The sequence below is a fragment of the Mycteria americana genome, chromosome 23, assembly GCF_035582795.1.
Source record: "Mycteria americana isolate JAX WOST 10 ecotype Jacksonville Zoo and Gardens chromosome 23, USCA_MyAme_1.0, whole genome shotgun sequence".
In the NCBI taxonomy this organism is placed as follows: domain Eukaryota; kingdom Metazoa; phylum Chordata; class Aves; order Ciconiiformes; family Ciconiidae; genus Mycteria; species Mycteria americana.
In genome coordinates, this window is record NC_134387.1 from 2,618,025 (window position 1) to 2,633,404 (window position 15,380).

Consider the following 15,380-nt stretch of genomic DNA (forward strand, 5'->3'; position numbering starts at 1 on the left):
GCGGCCCTGCGGTTGCATCATGCTGGGGAGGGATGGGCAGCGCCGGAGCAGAGTCCTCGCAGGTTGTTACGGTGGCCCCATAAACGAGCCCCGCTCTTGGCCTTTGGCACCTAATTAGCTGTGACGAGGTTTGTTTTTCGGATTAGCGACCTGGACCCTTTATCGCAGGTAATTAAGGGGAGAGGTGGCTCGGAGGAGGAGCCGATGGGACCTTGGCAAAGCAAAATGTCCCCCGCCTACTTTGGCCTTTCCTGGTGGGGCTTTGCTGGCCCCGTGGGGATGGGGACGGCGAAGCGGTGACGCGGTGCCTCTGGGACGCGTGGTTGTGCTGCGGCTCTGTGTCCCAAAAAGCCTTTCCTGGGGTGTCCCCGGTGCTGGCACGCTGGGAGTGGACTGTCCCCACGTCACCGGGGTCTCCAGTCCCCTGCCTGCATGTGCTGGGGTCCCCGGTCCCTGTCCCCGTGGCATCAGGGTCCCCAGTCCCCTGTTTGCATGTGCTGGGGTCCCCGGTCCCTGTCCCCGTGGCATTGGGATGTTTGGATTCCTGCCTGCATGTGCCAGGGTCCCTGGTCCCCATCCCCGCAGCATCAGGGTCCCTGGTCCCCTGCCTGTGTCTGCTGGGGTCTCTGGTCCCCATCCATGTGGCATGGGGGTCCTCAGTCCCCTGCCTATGTGTGCCAGGGTCCCCTGTCCCTATGGCATTCTGTGTCCCTGTCCCCATGGCATCGGGGTTCCCGACCCCCTGCCTACGTGTGCCGGAGTTCCCCAGTCCCCATCCCCACTGCATCAAGGGTCCTTGGTCCCCTGCTCGTGTGCGCCAGTGTCCCCATCCCTATGGCAATGGTGTCCCTTGTCCCCTGCCTGTGCATGCTGGGGTCGCTGCTCCTTGTTTCTGCAGTGTTGGGGTCCCTGCTCCCCTCCCTGCATGTGCGGGGGTCCCTAGTCCCCATCCCCATGCCATCAGGGTCCCCAGTCCCCTACCTGCATGTGCTGGCCTCCCTTGTCCTTGTCCCTATGACATTGGGGTCCTTGGTCCCCTGCCTGCATGTGCCGCCATCCCCGGTCCCTGTTCCTGTGGCAATGGGGTCCCCATTCCCTGCCCGCACGTGCCGGGGTCCCCGCTGTGTCCCTCGCTCCACGTGCGTGCGGGGAGCCTTTCTAACGGGATGGCAGCTAAGGGGCCAGCACCGAAGCTCCCTGTCCCCGTCCCCTTGCTGTCCCCACCGCAACTCGGGTTGTGGGCTGGGATGAGAGCGATGCACCCCAGACCCAGCCCTCCTGGGGACCGGTCCCCCCTTCCCCTCCTCTGCCAGCTCTTTAATCTTGCTGCTTTGAGCTCGGTGCAAGAGGGTGCCAGACCATTTTTGAGGATGAAAGAGCTTTTTTTTTTTTTTATCTCCCCCCTTCCCCGGGCCAGCATCCAAGGGGAGATGAAATGAAACGGGAAGAGGCTGGAGGTGAAACAGCTGCGATCGGCTCCGTCCCTGCTCCACATCTGCCCGCCACGCCGCTGCCAGCCCCGCAAACCGAGCTCAACCCCAATTTTCTCCTCTCTCCCAGGGCCAAAACCCCCGTTCCCCAGGAGCTGGGATGCTCGGCGGTGGCGGGACAGGGCTGGCAGCGCGCAGGCAGCAGGGATTTGCAGGCAGGGTTCTGCCGGGTTGTCGGAGGGAGTCGTGTCGTGGGGACAATGCGGCGTGTTTGTTTGCTACAGCTAAAATGGCAGTTCTTAAGGGGAAAAAAAAAAAAGAGAGAAGTGCTTCTGCACATCCAGTCACCACATCTTTTGATTAAATGAGATTTTGCTGTCGAACGGGGGAGCTGGGGACTGCAAGCTCCCGAGCCTGCAATTTCCATCGCAGCCAAATGAGGGGAAAAAAAAAACCTGAACCACCCCAAGCTCTGAAAATGCTGTAAAAAAAAATGGATTGGAGCAAGTTGTAATTGCTGCAGTCATCAGCACGGAGGCTGGGGGATGCTGTGTAATGGCTGGAGGGTTCGTCACCGCAGAGCTGGTGGCTGCTGGTGGCACGGCCCTGGTCATCGCAGCCCCCCGCTTCCCAGCCTGGCTGAAATGGGTGGGAGCATCCCGGGAGCTGCGGCCCGTTGCAAACGCTGTGCTGGATGGTGATGGGGTGCAGGAGGGGGATGAGCAGCAACAGGGTGAGGGGCTTTAAAGACCCTGAACCTCTTAGAAATCCAAGTTGGTGTTGCATCTAACACCGTTGCATTTAAGGCCGTTGCATTTAAGCCGTTGCACTTGACGCCATTGCACTTAACGCCGTTGCATTTAAAGCCCTTGCACTTAAAGCCGCACCAATTAAAGCCGTTGCAGTTAAAGCCCTTGCACAGAAAGCCGCACCAATTAAAGCCATCACAACACAAGCCCTTGCAGCGGGGCCGACTTCTCCCACCCACGCTGGGTGCCTCGCCGAGCCTTCCCCGGTCGGGATGCTAGCGTGAAGGCAGCTGCTGCCTGTCCCTTGCCCATCCCCGTGCTCTTCGCCTGCAGCCGCTGGCAGCCGGTGCTGCCGGCCGGAGCACGCTGCCTGCCCGCACATGGCTTTTTTTAGGTTTACAAACATGACGGCCCCGTGCACGCGCCGCTTCCCCCCCCTCCTTCCCCGTGAGTCATCAACCCCGTCACCGGGCCGGGGAAGCCGGAGGCGGCGTCGGCGCATCCCCCACAGCGCTGATGACCCCACTGCGGGGGGAAAAAAGCAAAATTAGATTTTTTTTCCCCCCTTTTTTTATCATTCTCGCTCCTCTTTTGGCGAGCGAGATGGGGAGGATGCAGATGGCGACTGCGATGGCCGTCCTGGCTCATGGGTGGTCCATGATGGGGTGTTTTTGGGAGAGGATCGCAGCACTGGTCGGAGGGTGGGAGAGCTGGAACGCTGCCGGCTTCCTCGCCCAGCCGGCGGCCGTGTTTCGGTAGCCTTGGTTTCAAGGCGATGCTGATCGGTGCAGTTTTGGGGACGGGTGAGGTTTCAGGGGGAGGAAAAGCCGGTGAGACCCCAAAATGTAGGCAGAGGTGCTGGCAAAAGCCTCGCCGTGCGGCTCCCTGGGGCCCGGCAGTGCCAGTGCCGCAGCTGCCGGTGAGCGTGGAGGTGCCGAAGCCCCCGCGGCTGAGCTCATCGCCGAGCCGGTTGACGTCGGGGCTGAGGTGGCTCTGGTGACTCAGCAGCGCCGGTGCTGACTCAGCAGCACCGGCCCCGGGGAGGCAGCCGGGATGGAGCGGGGGGCTTTCAATTTTGGGGGAGAAAAAGGGTTCTTTTTTGTACAGCATGCTGCAAAATGGTTTTGCCAGTGCCGAGCTGGTGTTTGTGCTGCCAGCACGCGTTTTCCACCCTGTGCGTCTTCCTCCGGCCTTCGGAAAAAGGATTTCATCCAGAGGGGTCGCGTCTCCCACCTGCCGCAAGATGCTTTTCCCCACGGGGACGGGTCGTGGTGGTGAAACCAGCCCCGGGTTTGGCAGAGCCGGCGTTTTCCCTTCTCCCAGACGGGGCAGGGCCAGGCTCCCACTCATCTCCGGGCTCCTGCCCGCCGGCCATCGCGCCACTAACTTGTCCGTGCTTGCCGGGCGGGAGGGCGGTGGCGCACATGGTTCTCCTCCTCCTCCTCCTCCTCTGCCGAAAGGTCGGGCTGTGCGGCACGGCGGCGGCAGCGGTGGTGCGAGGAGCCCCCACGTCCCGGGGGGAAGACCGCGGCATCCCCCAGGTATGATGGGACGGGGATGGGCTGCAGGGGAGCTGAGCACCCATGGGTGCTGGGTGGCACATCCCCAACTTGACCTGGGGGCCAGGAGGGTGCGGGGACCCCCCCCCCCCCCCCCCCCCCCCCCCCGCTCGAACTGGGGAGGCAAAGCCTTGAAAATTGGGGTGCAGTTTGGCTAGTGCATGCGTGCAGGGCTTTCCTCCTCGCTCCCCAAAAACCGGCTTTTCCCCCCATTTGCAATGCAAAGCAGGCGGGCAGGGTGGCAACGTCCCCACCGGCGGGGCGGTGGGGCCAGGAGGGGACCAAGCTGGGTCCCGCTGGGGACGCTGGCAGCGGGGCTGTGAAATCCGGCCCAGCCCCGCGGGGGCGGCTGGGCTGGGGCCGGGCGAGAGGCGAGGCGAGGCCCCAGGCCTTTCTCCTGCGGCCCATGCGCTTCCCCCTTCCTTCTTCCTTCCTGGGTGGGTCCTTTTTCCTCCCTGACCCTGTCCCCTTCCTCCCCGTCCCCTTCCTCTTCTTCCCCTCCTTCCCCACCCCCTTTCTCCCCTTCTTCCCCTTTCTCCCCATTTCTCCCCATCCCCTTCTTCCCCTTCCTCACTTTCCCCTTCGCCATCCCCATCCCCTTCCCCATCTCCATCCCCATCTTCCCCATGCCCTTCTTCCCCTTCCTTTTCTCCTTCCTCTTCCCCTTCTTCCCCTTCCTCTACCTCTTCCCTTTCCTGTTCCCCTTCTTCCCCTTTCCCTTCCTCCCTATCCCTTTCTTCCCCTTCCTCTTCACCTTCTTCCCCTTCCTCTTCCTCTTCCCCTTCCTCCCCATCCCCTCCTTCCTTCCCGCAGAGCAGGCCCAGCTCCCTGCCGAGCCGCCGCTCCCCACCAGCCGGTGATTTGGCTTTGCCCGGCCAGCCCCGGCGCCAATCTGGTAGCCGAGCGCCGGCACGAGAGGAGCCAGCTGTGTTTGAGGAAAAAACTGCTCCAAGAAACAAAAATAGCGCCACGTTTTTTTTTTTTTTTTTTTTTCTCCTTCTTTTCCCTTTCAAGAGCTCAGCTCCCTCCCTGCCCGGCCGGAGCCGGCAGCCTGACGCGGCTCTGTGCCGTGCCAAGCCTTTCCCTCTGCCTGCGCCAACTGGCGGCTCCCGGCTCGGCTCCGCGCCGCGGTGGGAAGGCACGCCGTAGTGGGAACGCACGCCGTGGCTTGGCCGCGGCAGCTTGCTTCCCAAAAAGCTGCTCCGGTGGGAGCATCCGCGGGGGCATTGCTCGCCTCGCCCCGGTGCTGAACATCCCCGCTCCGAGCATCCCTTCCCTGAGCATCTTCACCCGAGCATCCCTGCTCCGAACATTCCCGCTCCGAGCATCCCGACCATCTTCACCCGAGCATCCCCATCCCAAACATCCCTGCCCTGAGCTGTGGCCCCTCCAAAAGGGAAAACCGTATTTCTGAAGGAAACAAGGAGGCTGGAGATGGGAACAAATTTTTTTCCACTTGGAAAAAAAATCCCCCATCTCCCTCGGAAGCTCCCGGCGCTGGTGGGATGCTGGTGTAGGAGCCAGGAGCAGGACTATATCGTGTTCAACTGGCTCATTGTAGCCCGGTGAGAAGGAAAAGGGGGTGAAATAATTGCCCCAGTGCCATCCGGAGCGGGGTTATGGCTATGGGGGTCCCCGAAAGTGCTCTCGGGGCTCGTGTAAAGCAGAGCTGGGCTTCCCGCGGCGTAAATCAGCTCAACTCCCTTGGCATCGGCGCTATTCCGGCTTTTCTCCGGGCTAAATGAGGACAGGAGTGAGCAGCTCAGACCCAGCGCCGGGGTCAGCCGGGGCCATGGAAACAGCTTGGAAAACAAGGCGGGAGAGGCAGCCGCGGCTGCCTGCGGCGCCGGGAGGCAGCGGGGCCGTGAGCCGGCGCGGTGGGTACCCCGGCCAGGGGGGAGCCGGGGGCTGCCGTGGGTCCGGCTCCGTGCTCGGGCTTCCCAGATTTCCTTTGTTTTCCATTTCTGGGGGCGTTCAGCGTGGATTTAGGGCATCCGCACCATTCGGCTTCTCTCCGGCGTCCCCCCCACCGGTACCTGGGGACTGTGGTGGTGGTTTGGGACCGGGAGGGTGGTTTTTCCAGCTTTGGGCTCCGGCGAGGCGAGGCGGTGCCCCCCAGGAGCATCAATCCGCAGGGCGGGGGGGGGGTGTGATTTCAGTAGCATCTCCTTCCCCAGCAAAGCCCTTCGGTGGCACCGGCCGGGCTGTTTGTTATTGTAGGGTCTCCCGCACTCAGGGATGCTCGGGGCTTCCCCCCGGCGGTGCCCCCCAAGCCGCCGTCCCGGCGGAGGATCCCCGGGGCTGTTGCCAGAGGAGGAAAACCACAAGCCGAGTGCCGGGGCTGGCCGTGCTCCACCGGCGCGGCACGGGGCCGGCAGCCAAGCTGCCTCCTGCCTCTTGGCCGGCCCGTGCCGCTGGCTGGCAGCAGCAGCCGTTGACCTCCCAAACACCCCGCTGTGCCCTCGCCGCAGCCCCGGCACACGGCGTTGTATCCTCCCCCTGCCGCCCAGATGCCACCGGGAAGGGCTCAGCATCCCCGCCGGTGCGGCCCAGCCTTTCTTCGCTTTCCTCTGGCTCCCAAATTCTGCACTTTGAATAAAATTGAGCATTTTTTGCAGCGGGATGACACCAAACGGCGTCTTCCAAGCTGCTTTGCGTGCACCGAGTTGCTCCGTTCTCTGCAGCTGAGCCGTTTGGCTCCTGCCAAGGGAGTTAATAAACCCCCAAAATATTTATACGGGGGAATTTTGGGGGCCCCGGTGGGGGCAAGCGGGTGTTTTTGGAGGACGAGGGATGTAAAACCTGTTCCCCTTTTGGCTTTGGGTGGGTTTAATTCATTTGTCTTACAGCCCGGCGGGGAGGTTGAAAGCAATCATTTGAAATAAGATATACAGACTATAGGATATAGAGACTGCTGGCCATTTAGGGTTGCTGGATATATAGGTCTGCTGGATATATGGATTGCGGAATATATAAGTTCCTGGATATAAAGAGTTGCTGGATATATAGGGTTACTGGATATATAAGGCTGCTGGATGTATAAGATTGCTGATTATATAGGGCTGCTGGATATATAGGTCTGCTGGATATATGGATTGCGGAATATATAAGTTCCTGGATGTAAAGAGTTGCTGGATATATAGGGTTACTGGATATATAAGGCTGCTGGATGTATAAGATTGCTGATTATATAGGGCTGCTGGATATATAGGTCTGCTGGATATATGGATTGCGGAATATATAAGTTCCTGGATATAAAGAGTTGCTGGATATATAGGGTTACTGGATATATAAGGCTGCTGGATGTATAAGATTGCTGATTATATAGGGCTGCTGGATATATAGACTGCTAGATGTGTAGGGTTACTGGTTATATAGACTGCTGGCTATATAGGGTTGTTGGATGTAGAGGTCGCTGGGTATATAGAACTTGGGTATTTAGGGTTGCTGAGTGTTTGGGGTTGCTGGATATATAGGTCTGCTGGATATATGGGATTGCAGAATATCTCAGTTCCTGGCTATAGTGTATTGCTGCATATACAGGGTTGTTGGACATATAGGGCTGCTGGATGTATAAGATTGCTGATTATATAGGCTGCTGGATGTATAGGGCTGTTGAATATATAAGATTGGTGGATATATAGGGTTGCTGATTATACAGGGTTGCTGGATAAATATATAGGGCTGCTGGATATACAGGGGTGTTGAATATGTAAGATTGCTGGATATGTAAGTTGCTGATTATATAGGGTTGCTGGATATATAAGATTGCTGAATATGCAGGTTGCTGGATATATGGGTCACTGTATCTGTAGGGCAGCGGGATCTATAGGGCAGCAGGATCTATAGGGCCACCACCGGCGGGGGCTGCGGTTCCCTGCCGGAGCCAGCAGAGCTGTGGCCATCCCTCCCCGCCAGCTCGCGGGGCCGGGGTCCCCCCCGTGTCCCCACGCGGGGTGTCGAGGCGCCTTTCGGGGCCCAGCCAGCGCCGGCGAGCTCCGCTGTCCGTCCGTCCGTCCCTACGTGCGCGCGGCGCTGGGGCTAATGGCTCCTCCAGCTGGTTTTGCAGGGGGCGGGGAGGGCCGGGGTGGCTGAGGCTTGAACAACTCGTTTCGTCTTTCCTCCCCGGACGGTCCCGCCGTCGCCTCCGGCTTCGCCTCCCGCCCCGCACACGTAAGTGCTGCCCGGCCAGAGCCGTACCCAAATCCGGCACCGTGCCCCCACCGGGGCTCCCCCCCGGCACTCGCCGGGTTATAAACAGCTCCGGACTATTCCCAGGGAGCGCAGCCCAGGCTGGAAACCCTCCAAGCTGGGCTCTGCGTGTGTGGTTATTTTTTTTTCCCCTCCCTTCCCTCTGTTTAAGGCATTTAAAACAGGGGAAAAAATAAAAAAAAAAGAGGAAAAACAGATTAAAAAAATAAATGTTTTCATCCTCAGGGGGATTTTTCCCCTTTTACAGCACGCGGAGGATGCAGAAGGGACCATGCAGGAGCCAAGCAGCTGAGCTAGCCCGAACCAAAGCACTTGGTTTTCTCCTTATTTTAATTTATTTCCCTCCCCCCTCCCCAGCTTTTATTCCTTCCTGGGGCAAATGGAAGGAGGTTTGGGCAGGCAGCGCTTTTTCTGGGGAAAACGGGCCGAGGCACGGAGGAATAGGTGCCCACGGCGGTGATGGAGGGATTTCTGCGGATGCTGCTGGAGCGAGTCGGGATGGGGGGGCGGGGGATCGATTTTTGGGGAGAAGCCACGAGGTCTTTCCATCTCCCAGCCTGCAGGGCTGGGAACAAAAGGAGCTGGATGAGAGCGCCAGCATAAAAATAATTATATTTTTTATATATCTTTATTTTTTTTTCCCCCACTGATTTGGGGAAGGCTGTAGCTTTCGGATTAACCCTTTAGGAGCAGCGGGGGATGCTCGCTCCTGCCTTGTGTTCGCAGGGTGAACTATTTTCCTGCATCCCCCGCCTGGGTCGATAACCCAGTTTATGGGATGGAGCAGCCCAAGGTGCCACCCCAGCCCGGCGGCTGATTTTTGGGGTTTCCCCTGCCCTTACCCAGCAGGTTCCCCTCCCTGCCCCAGGTAAACCCTTGGGGCCAGCATCCACTCCCCACTCGGAGCAAAACATATTTGTCATCGTTTCTCCGGGCTGGCATCTCCGCCGTGATGCTGGGGAGGCTTCTGGATACGAGTGTGTCCCCTCGAGGACTTGGAGAGGGGGCTTGGGGCGTTTTTCTCCCTGCCACCGTGCGCTGCTTGGTAAAACCCTTTTGGCTGGGGGGGAGGAGGAGGAGGAAGATGATGGCGTAGGAAGGACGGGCGAGGCTGTTTCTTCCTTGGTTTGCAAAGGAGAGCGGAGGCGGCATGTTGTCCCCACCCTGCCCAGGCTGCTGTTTCGCCAGCACACGGCACAAACCGGCGGCGAAGCACTTGCTCCCCAGACCTGATGGACCGGTCCCATCGCTCGCGGCTCCGTCGCTTGGCTCCGGGGATGCTGCGAAGGGACCGAAGCCGGAGCCCCTGTAAAGCAGCAGCAGCATCAGGGTGAGCCCTGTGCCGGAGTGGGGCCACGGTGATTTGTACCGGTGCTGTGCTCCCCTGGGAGTTTTCACCCCCGGGGAGGGGGCATTTTGGGATATAATCGTGCCGGGAGTTGTTCCTCCCCAGTTTCAGCGGGGTTTCACCGCAGTCAGCAGCGTGCTTATCTCCGGTGTAGAAACCAGCCACGCTCAAGCGTGCGGCTTCGCTCGTCCTCTCGCCCCGAAGGACGCCCGTGCTGAAGCCGTGGGGCTGGTGGCTGAAGGGTTAAACGCGGCTCCACCGCCAACAACCGCACGCTGACAGCTTGCTCGTGCACCTAGCCGTAACTCAGGGTCTCCCGCGAGTCTTCTGGGCTGCGGATCCTTCCCGCGAGCCGGTGCCGGCACCGTCCAGAGGCAGGAAGCTCTGCCCACAGCCTTTGCTTGCTTTGTCATATTTTTTTCCAGTGAACTTTGCTGTATTTTTAGCTTGCAGGAAGCTCCCCCGGTTATCAGCAAACTGCTAAATACGCTGCCAGTGCCCAGCACCCCTGGCCGCCGGAGCACTAAAATCCCCGCCTTTGAGGGGGGAGAGAGCCACAGAGCACAGAAAGACCCCTCCTATCCCTGGCAAAACCCCTTGGAGGGTCTTAATCAGGGTGCGTGAGCCCAGACGCCGGGGTGACGGGCTCCCTGGGTGCCTCTGCCTCGCGTCGACATGAAGGCTCTAATGGTTTTGGTCTCTTCTTGGCACGCGGCCGGTTTTCTGGACGCCGGTGCTGTAGCTCGGCGTTGCCGGGGGCCCTGGCCAGCCGTGTTGATACAGACGCTGGGTTATTCGAGGTGAAAGCGTCCCCGCGCCGCCCCTGGCACCGGCATAGCCAACTCGGCGGCTTCCTGCCGTGCCGTGGCCCCCGGCGAAGGACGGCTGCTCCCAGCCAGGATGTTTGCTTTGGGCATGGGTCCAAAAAAACCCCCCTTTTCTCCCCGTGCCACTTCCTTCGCCAGTGTAAACTGTGTCGCCAGAGCCGGGGACGCCCTCATCGTCCCACCCCGCCGTGTTTCGCTCTCGGCGGGCGATGGAAATCCCAAACCGTCCTGTGAGCAATTTCGAAAGCGGGTGGCGGGGTGGGGACGTGGGCGGCGCGGGGCCAGCGTGGTGGAAACCGTCCGCCTTTTGAGCCGAGCTGCTCCTTACGCAGCAGGGCAAAACCCGCGTGGTTTTGCCAGCGGTGATTATTTTTTCGCGTGGCTCGTTTGCGTCTTCATCATCCAGGTCAGAAAAAGACATGGGGAAAGGGGAGGATAAAAAAAAAAAGAGGGAGAAAGAGGGTGGGGGATGATGGCACGTGGGTCGTGGCGGGGGATGCTGATGTCTCTCCTCTCTCCCTCCTCGCAGACAGGTTCAGCGGGCGACCCGGTTGATGGACCCAGCAGAAGCCAAATGGAAGAAGGGCCAATTAATTATGTCGAAGAAAGGCGGCTGAACGAGGGCAGCAGGCTCAGCCTGGCGAATGGGGGCCGGCCGGAGGCGGGGGGCAGCACGCTGATGGAGCCGAGCGGCTGGTCACCGGGCCAGCCGCCCGCCGCTGGTAAAGCCCATCTGGAAGACGTCAGGAACCTGGTGGCCTTTTCGGCGGTGGCCGAAGCCGTTTCCTCCTACCGGCTACTGCCTCCGGGTTCGCCCTCGCTGCTGTACGAGAAATTCGACTCGGACATGAGCCGGGGTGGGCTGAGCGCGGCGGACGGCGTGCCGCGGGGAGAGGACCTGCACGCCCTCAAGGCTGCCCTGGCTTTGGCCAAGCACGGCGTGAAGCCCCCCAACTGCAACTGCGATGGCCCCGAGTGCCCCGACTACCTGGAATGGCTGGAGCAGAAAATCAAGACGGCTCTCGGCGAAGAGCCGGCATCACCGAGGCCCCGTGCCACTGCCACCAACCCCCCGCCACCCCCCCAGGAAGGTGCTATCGACCCCCAGCCGGTGCCTGAGACCGTCGAGCCGTGCCCGCCCGACGGCCTCCCCTTTTCACAAAACGCGTTGACCATCGCCAAGGAGAAGAACATCAGCCTGCAGACCGCCATAGCCATCGAAGCCCTGACGCAGCTCTCAGCCGCTCTCCCCCAGCCCGCCGGCGATGGCCAGCCCCCGCCGCCGCCACCCCCGCCGCCCCCTGCCGCCCCCTTCGGCCCCGGCCCCCTTGCCCCGCCGGGGGCTGCGTGGCAGCGAGGGGACGAGCCCCGTTATCCTCCAGAGCCGGGAGCAGCTCCAGAGCCGTTTTTTGGTGCAGCACCTCCCCGGGGGGGCTTCGCGGCGGCGTGGGGGCTGGAGGCGGAGGGGGCGGCGGGGGCCGGAGACCCCATGGCGGAGCTGGAGCAGCTGCTGGGTAACACCGACGACTACATCAAGGCAGCTTTCAAGAGACCCGAAGCGACGGCCGGCAAAGCGACTGCACCTAAAACGGAGCCCCCCGAACGAGTGCCCGGCAAGGATGCGCTGGGCGGCCCCCGTTTGCCGCCGGCACCGCCGGAGCCCGACCTGCACAAGAAGACGCAGCTGGTCCTGCAGCAGCATCTCCACCACAAGCGCAGCCTCTTCCTCGAGCAAAGCCTGGCGGCGGCGGCGGCGGCACCCCTGGATCGGCCGAGCGGCTGGTGGGCTCCCGGTGCCCCGGCCGTGCCCCCCAAGCCCTTCGAAAAGCAGGCCAAAGAGAAAAAGAAGAAAACGCCGCCCGAAAAGCCCCCCCCGGCCAAACCGCTCCGTAAGCAAGTGCAGATCAAGAAGGCGAAGCAGAAGGACTCGCAGCCGCTCTTCCTGCCCCTCTGGCAGATCAGCCTGGAGGGGTTTCGGGCGCCCGCCGAACCCCCCGCCGAAGAGATGCAAACTGAACCGCAGCCGCCGCCGCCTGCCTTCCCGCTCCAGCCTCTTGCACTACCCCTACCCGCCGCTCGCCCCCCGCCACCGAACCCCCTCGACGGCGGCCCCCCGGCTCCCGACTCTCAGGAAAGGGGTGCCCCCGGGGGGGGCCCCCAAATTCACCCGGTGCCGGCGGGCTCGACCGGCTCAGAGGAAGCACCGGCCGCCCCCCCATCCGCCGCCCCGACCCCCATTGTGGTGGATGACAAGCTGGAAGAGCTCATCCGGCAATTCGAAGCAGAATTCGGGGAGAATTTCAACCTGCAGCCCCCCGAGACGCCCGCCCCGCTCGCCTCTGGGGCTGCCGAGCTACTGGGGGGACCGGCGCCAACCCCACAAGTGCCCGCCACCACCGCCGCCGCCACCCCGGCTTCGAGCAGCGCTCCCCAAGCTGGACCCAAAAGCTTTTCATTTTCACCGGGGAAAGGTCCGCTTTCAGAGCCCCCCTTCACCGCCCGGTCCCCCAAACAGATCAAAATCGAGTCTTCTGGTGCTATCACCGTGGTGTCGACCACGTGCTTTTACTCCGAGGAAAGCCAAAACCCGGACGCGGATGATGCCGACGGGACACCCACCAAGGACGAGGTGCCGCTGACACCGACCCTGAGCGGCTTTTTGGAGTCGCCGCTGAAATATCTGGACACGCCAACCAAAAGCCTCCTGGACACCCCGGCTAAGCGGGCGCAAGCAGAGTTCCCCACCTGCGACTGTGTCGGTGAGCGAGCGGCCGTGCCGGGGGATTACCGGGGTGGCAGCGAGCCCTGGAGTGGCATTTCGAGGAGGTGGCTTTGCAGGGTGGGATTGCCCTGGATAAATAACGGAACGATGCCGCGGCACTGGCAAAGCCCCCGCTTTTTGGGGAGACGCGGCGCTTGCGTGGCGAAACCCCGATGCTGCGGAGCCCGCTTTTGCTTTCTCTTTTTCCTCTCTTATTTTTACGGTCAGACGGCAAACGCTGAGCGATCGCCGCGTCACCGTGGGGGTGGCACTGACGCCGACCTGGCTGTGGTGGCGTGGGTTGGAAGAGCTGCAAAACCAAAGGGCTGTTGGGTTTTCCCTCTGCTTAACTGCTCAGCTAAATCCCATAGAGGGGCCCATGGTTGTCCCAGCGCCGAAACTCGCCTAAAACCCAACTTGCCTGGTTATTCCTGCTATTTTAAGCCAAATTAGCTGGTTTGGGTTACTCCAAGTAACCCAAACTATGACTCAGCGTGCGTGTTTATGCCTGGAGCTGTATTTGCTGCTGGGATGCTGGGTTGTTCGGTGGCTGATCCCACCAGGATTCATTGAAAAGGCTCCAAACTCTTGGATTTGGTTTTTTTTTTTTTTTTTTAATGTGTGTTGGCATTTGTTAGACTTTGCAGCAAGTGCTAGAGATTTCCCACCCGGTCCCCACGGTCCAACTCCATCCAAGCACTGGGAGCTGGATCTTCCCTCCCCAAAATTTAGACGGGAGCTGGGAGGAGCAGGGTGAGGATTTGGGGCATCCAGCCGGAAAAACAAAGCCCCACGTCGCTGGGAGAGGTGGCCTCGGCCCAAGCCCAAGCTGCACTTTATTAGTGGGGCTTATGATTATTTCTTTATTTGCTTGTAAATGGCAGCAGTAATTAGCCCAAACGGCACCGAGCGAATGAAAGGCTTTTCTGGAGCCGCTCGAACTGATCTCAGAGTTTCGCCCTGCGTTGCCAGGAAAAGATTTGGGTTGCTTTTTCTTTTGCAGCGTGGTTTAGGGGCTGGGAGAGGGGGGTTTCCCCCCCTGCCACCTCTCTCCATTTTCTCAAGGAAAAGCAGTGAGAGAAAGCAATTAAGTAGGAGTCGGGGCTCGGTGCTTTATTAGGTGCCTGTGCTGTTAGACGCTGTAATAAAATCAGCCTTCGCTGCGTGTCCCGTATTGATCTCTGTCTGGACAGCTGCAGCCCAGCTGAGCCCGGCTTTCTCCTCGCCCTGGCGCCCAGCCAGTTAAACATGACAGGAATGAAAATCAGGGCGATGAGAGCAGAGAGATGGAAAGACAGATCAGACCCGGCCGTCGTGCCGGATGCGTCCCACCCGGTGGCGTTCGAGCATCCCCGCGTGCCAGAGATCGACCCCTGCGCCGCCGCGCCTGCCCGGAGCATCCTTTGCTTCCCGCGCCGGCACCTTCATGCCCTAAAAGCCCCGAGGGGTTTGCTGCTGCGAGGGGTGTGTTGCTTGCAGGGCTGTAGCCCCAGCATCCTTCTCCCGTAGCCCCAGCCTTCTCCTCCCGTAGCCCCAGCCTTCTCCTCCCGTAGCCCCAGCCTTCTCCTCCCGTAGCCCCAGCCTTCTTCTCCCGTAGCCCCAGCCTTCTCCTCCCGTAGCCCCAGCCTCCTTCTCCCGTAGCCCCAGCCTCCTTCTCCCGTAGCCCCAGCCTCCTTCTCCCGTAGCCCCAGCATCCTTCTCCTGTAGCCCCAGCATCCTTCTCCTGTAGCCCCAGCCTTCTCCTCCCGTAGCCCCAGCCTTCTCCTCCCGTAGCCCCAGCCTTCTCCTCCCGTAGCCCCAGCATCCTTCTCCTGTAGCCCCAGCCTTCTCCTCCCATAGCCCCAGCATCCTTCTCCCGTAGCCCCAGCCTTCTCCTCTCGTAGCCCCAGCATCCTCCTCCCGTAGCCCCAGCATCCTTCAGCCTCTCTCCCACGCAGCAGCTCCTTCCTTGCACGGGCTCAGCCAGCTTGGGGCATCCCATGAGCATCCCCAAATCCTCCGGGCAAGCCTAAAAGCAGGCAGCAGTAGTTTTCAGCCCCAAAATCATCCTGTGATGGTTTTGGCAGCGTCCAGCTGGGCTGTTCCCGGTGAGCAGGGCCAGACGGGTGCCCAGGGTGGGAGCTGGCGGGGAGCAGAGGGGCTTGGGGGGGTTGTTTGCCGAATCACCCGCTGCTGCTAATCGCTTCTCCTTGGCAGAGCTCATCAAAATGCACCGCACTCGAGCGGCCGGCACAAATCCCCCGTGCCGGGATGGGGCCGCAGTTGCTGCCGGGATGCTCGGAGGGGCTGTGGCCCCTCGGGGAGGTTTCTGGATCCCCGAAGGGTGCGGGTCTGAGCATCTGTCCCCGTGTTCCCCAGCAGCATTTTCGTGCTGGGAGCAGAAAATGAAGAGGAGCTGCTGGGCTGTTTACCGAACCCCTAATTGCGGCTTCCCTTCCCCGGTGCTCTTAGGGGGAAACGCCGTTGAGGAACCTTTGATTTTTGGCACAAAAGT

General features: G+C 60.9%; 1 protein-coding gene across 5 annotated transcripts in view; it reads left to right on the top strand.

Moving 5' to 3' along the window:
* Window positions 1–15,380, top strand: part of TET3 (tet methylcytosine dioxygenase 3) — a 30,085-nt gene that overhangs the window by 6,298 nt on the left and 8,407 nt on the right. For 3 of the 5 annotated variants that reach the window (XM_075523794.1, XM_075523795.1, XM_075523796.1), the window contains one exon: window positions 10,655–12,884. In XM_075523794.1, the coding sequence (XP_075379909.1) occupies window positions 10,655–12,884 (2,230 nt within the window). Of the gene's footprint in view, window positions 1–140; window positions 169–7,811; window positions 7,912–10,654; window positions 12,885–15,380 lie in introns of those variants that run through there. The other 2 variants (XM_075523798.1, XM_075523797.1) reach the window with 2 other exon arrangements.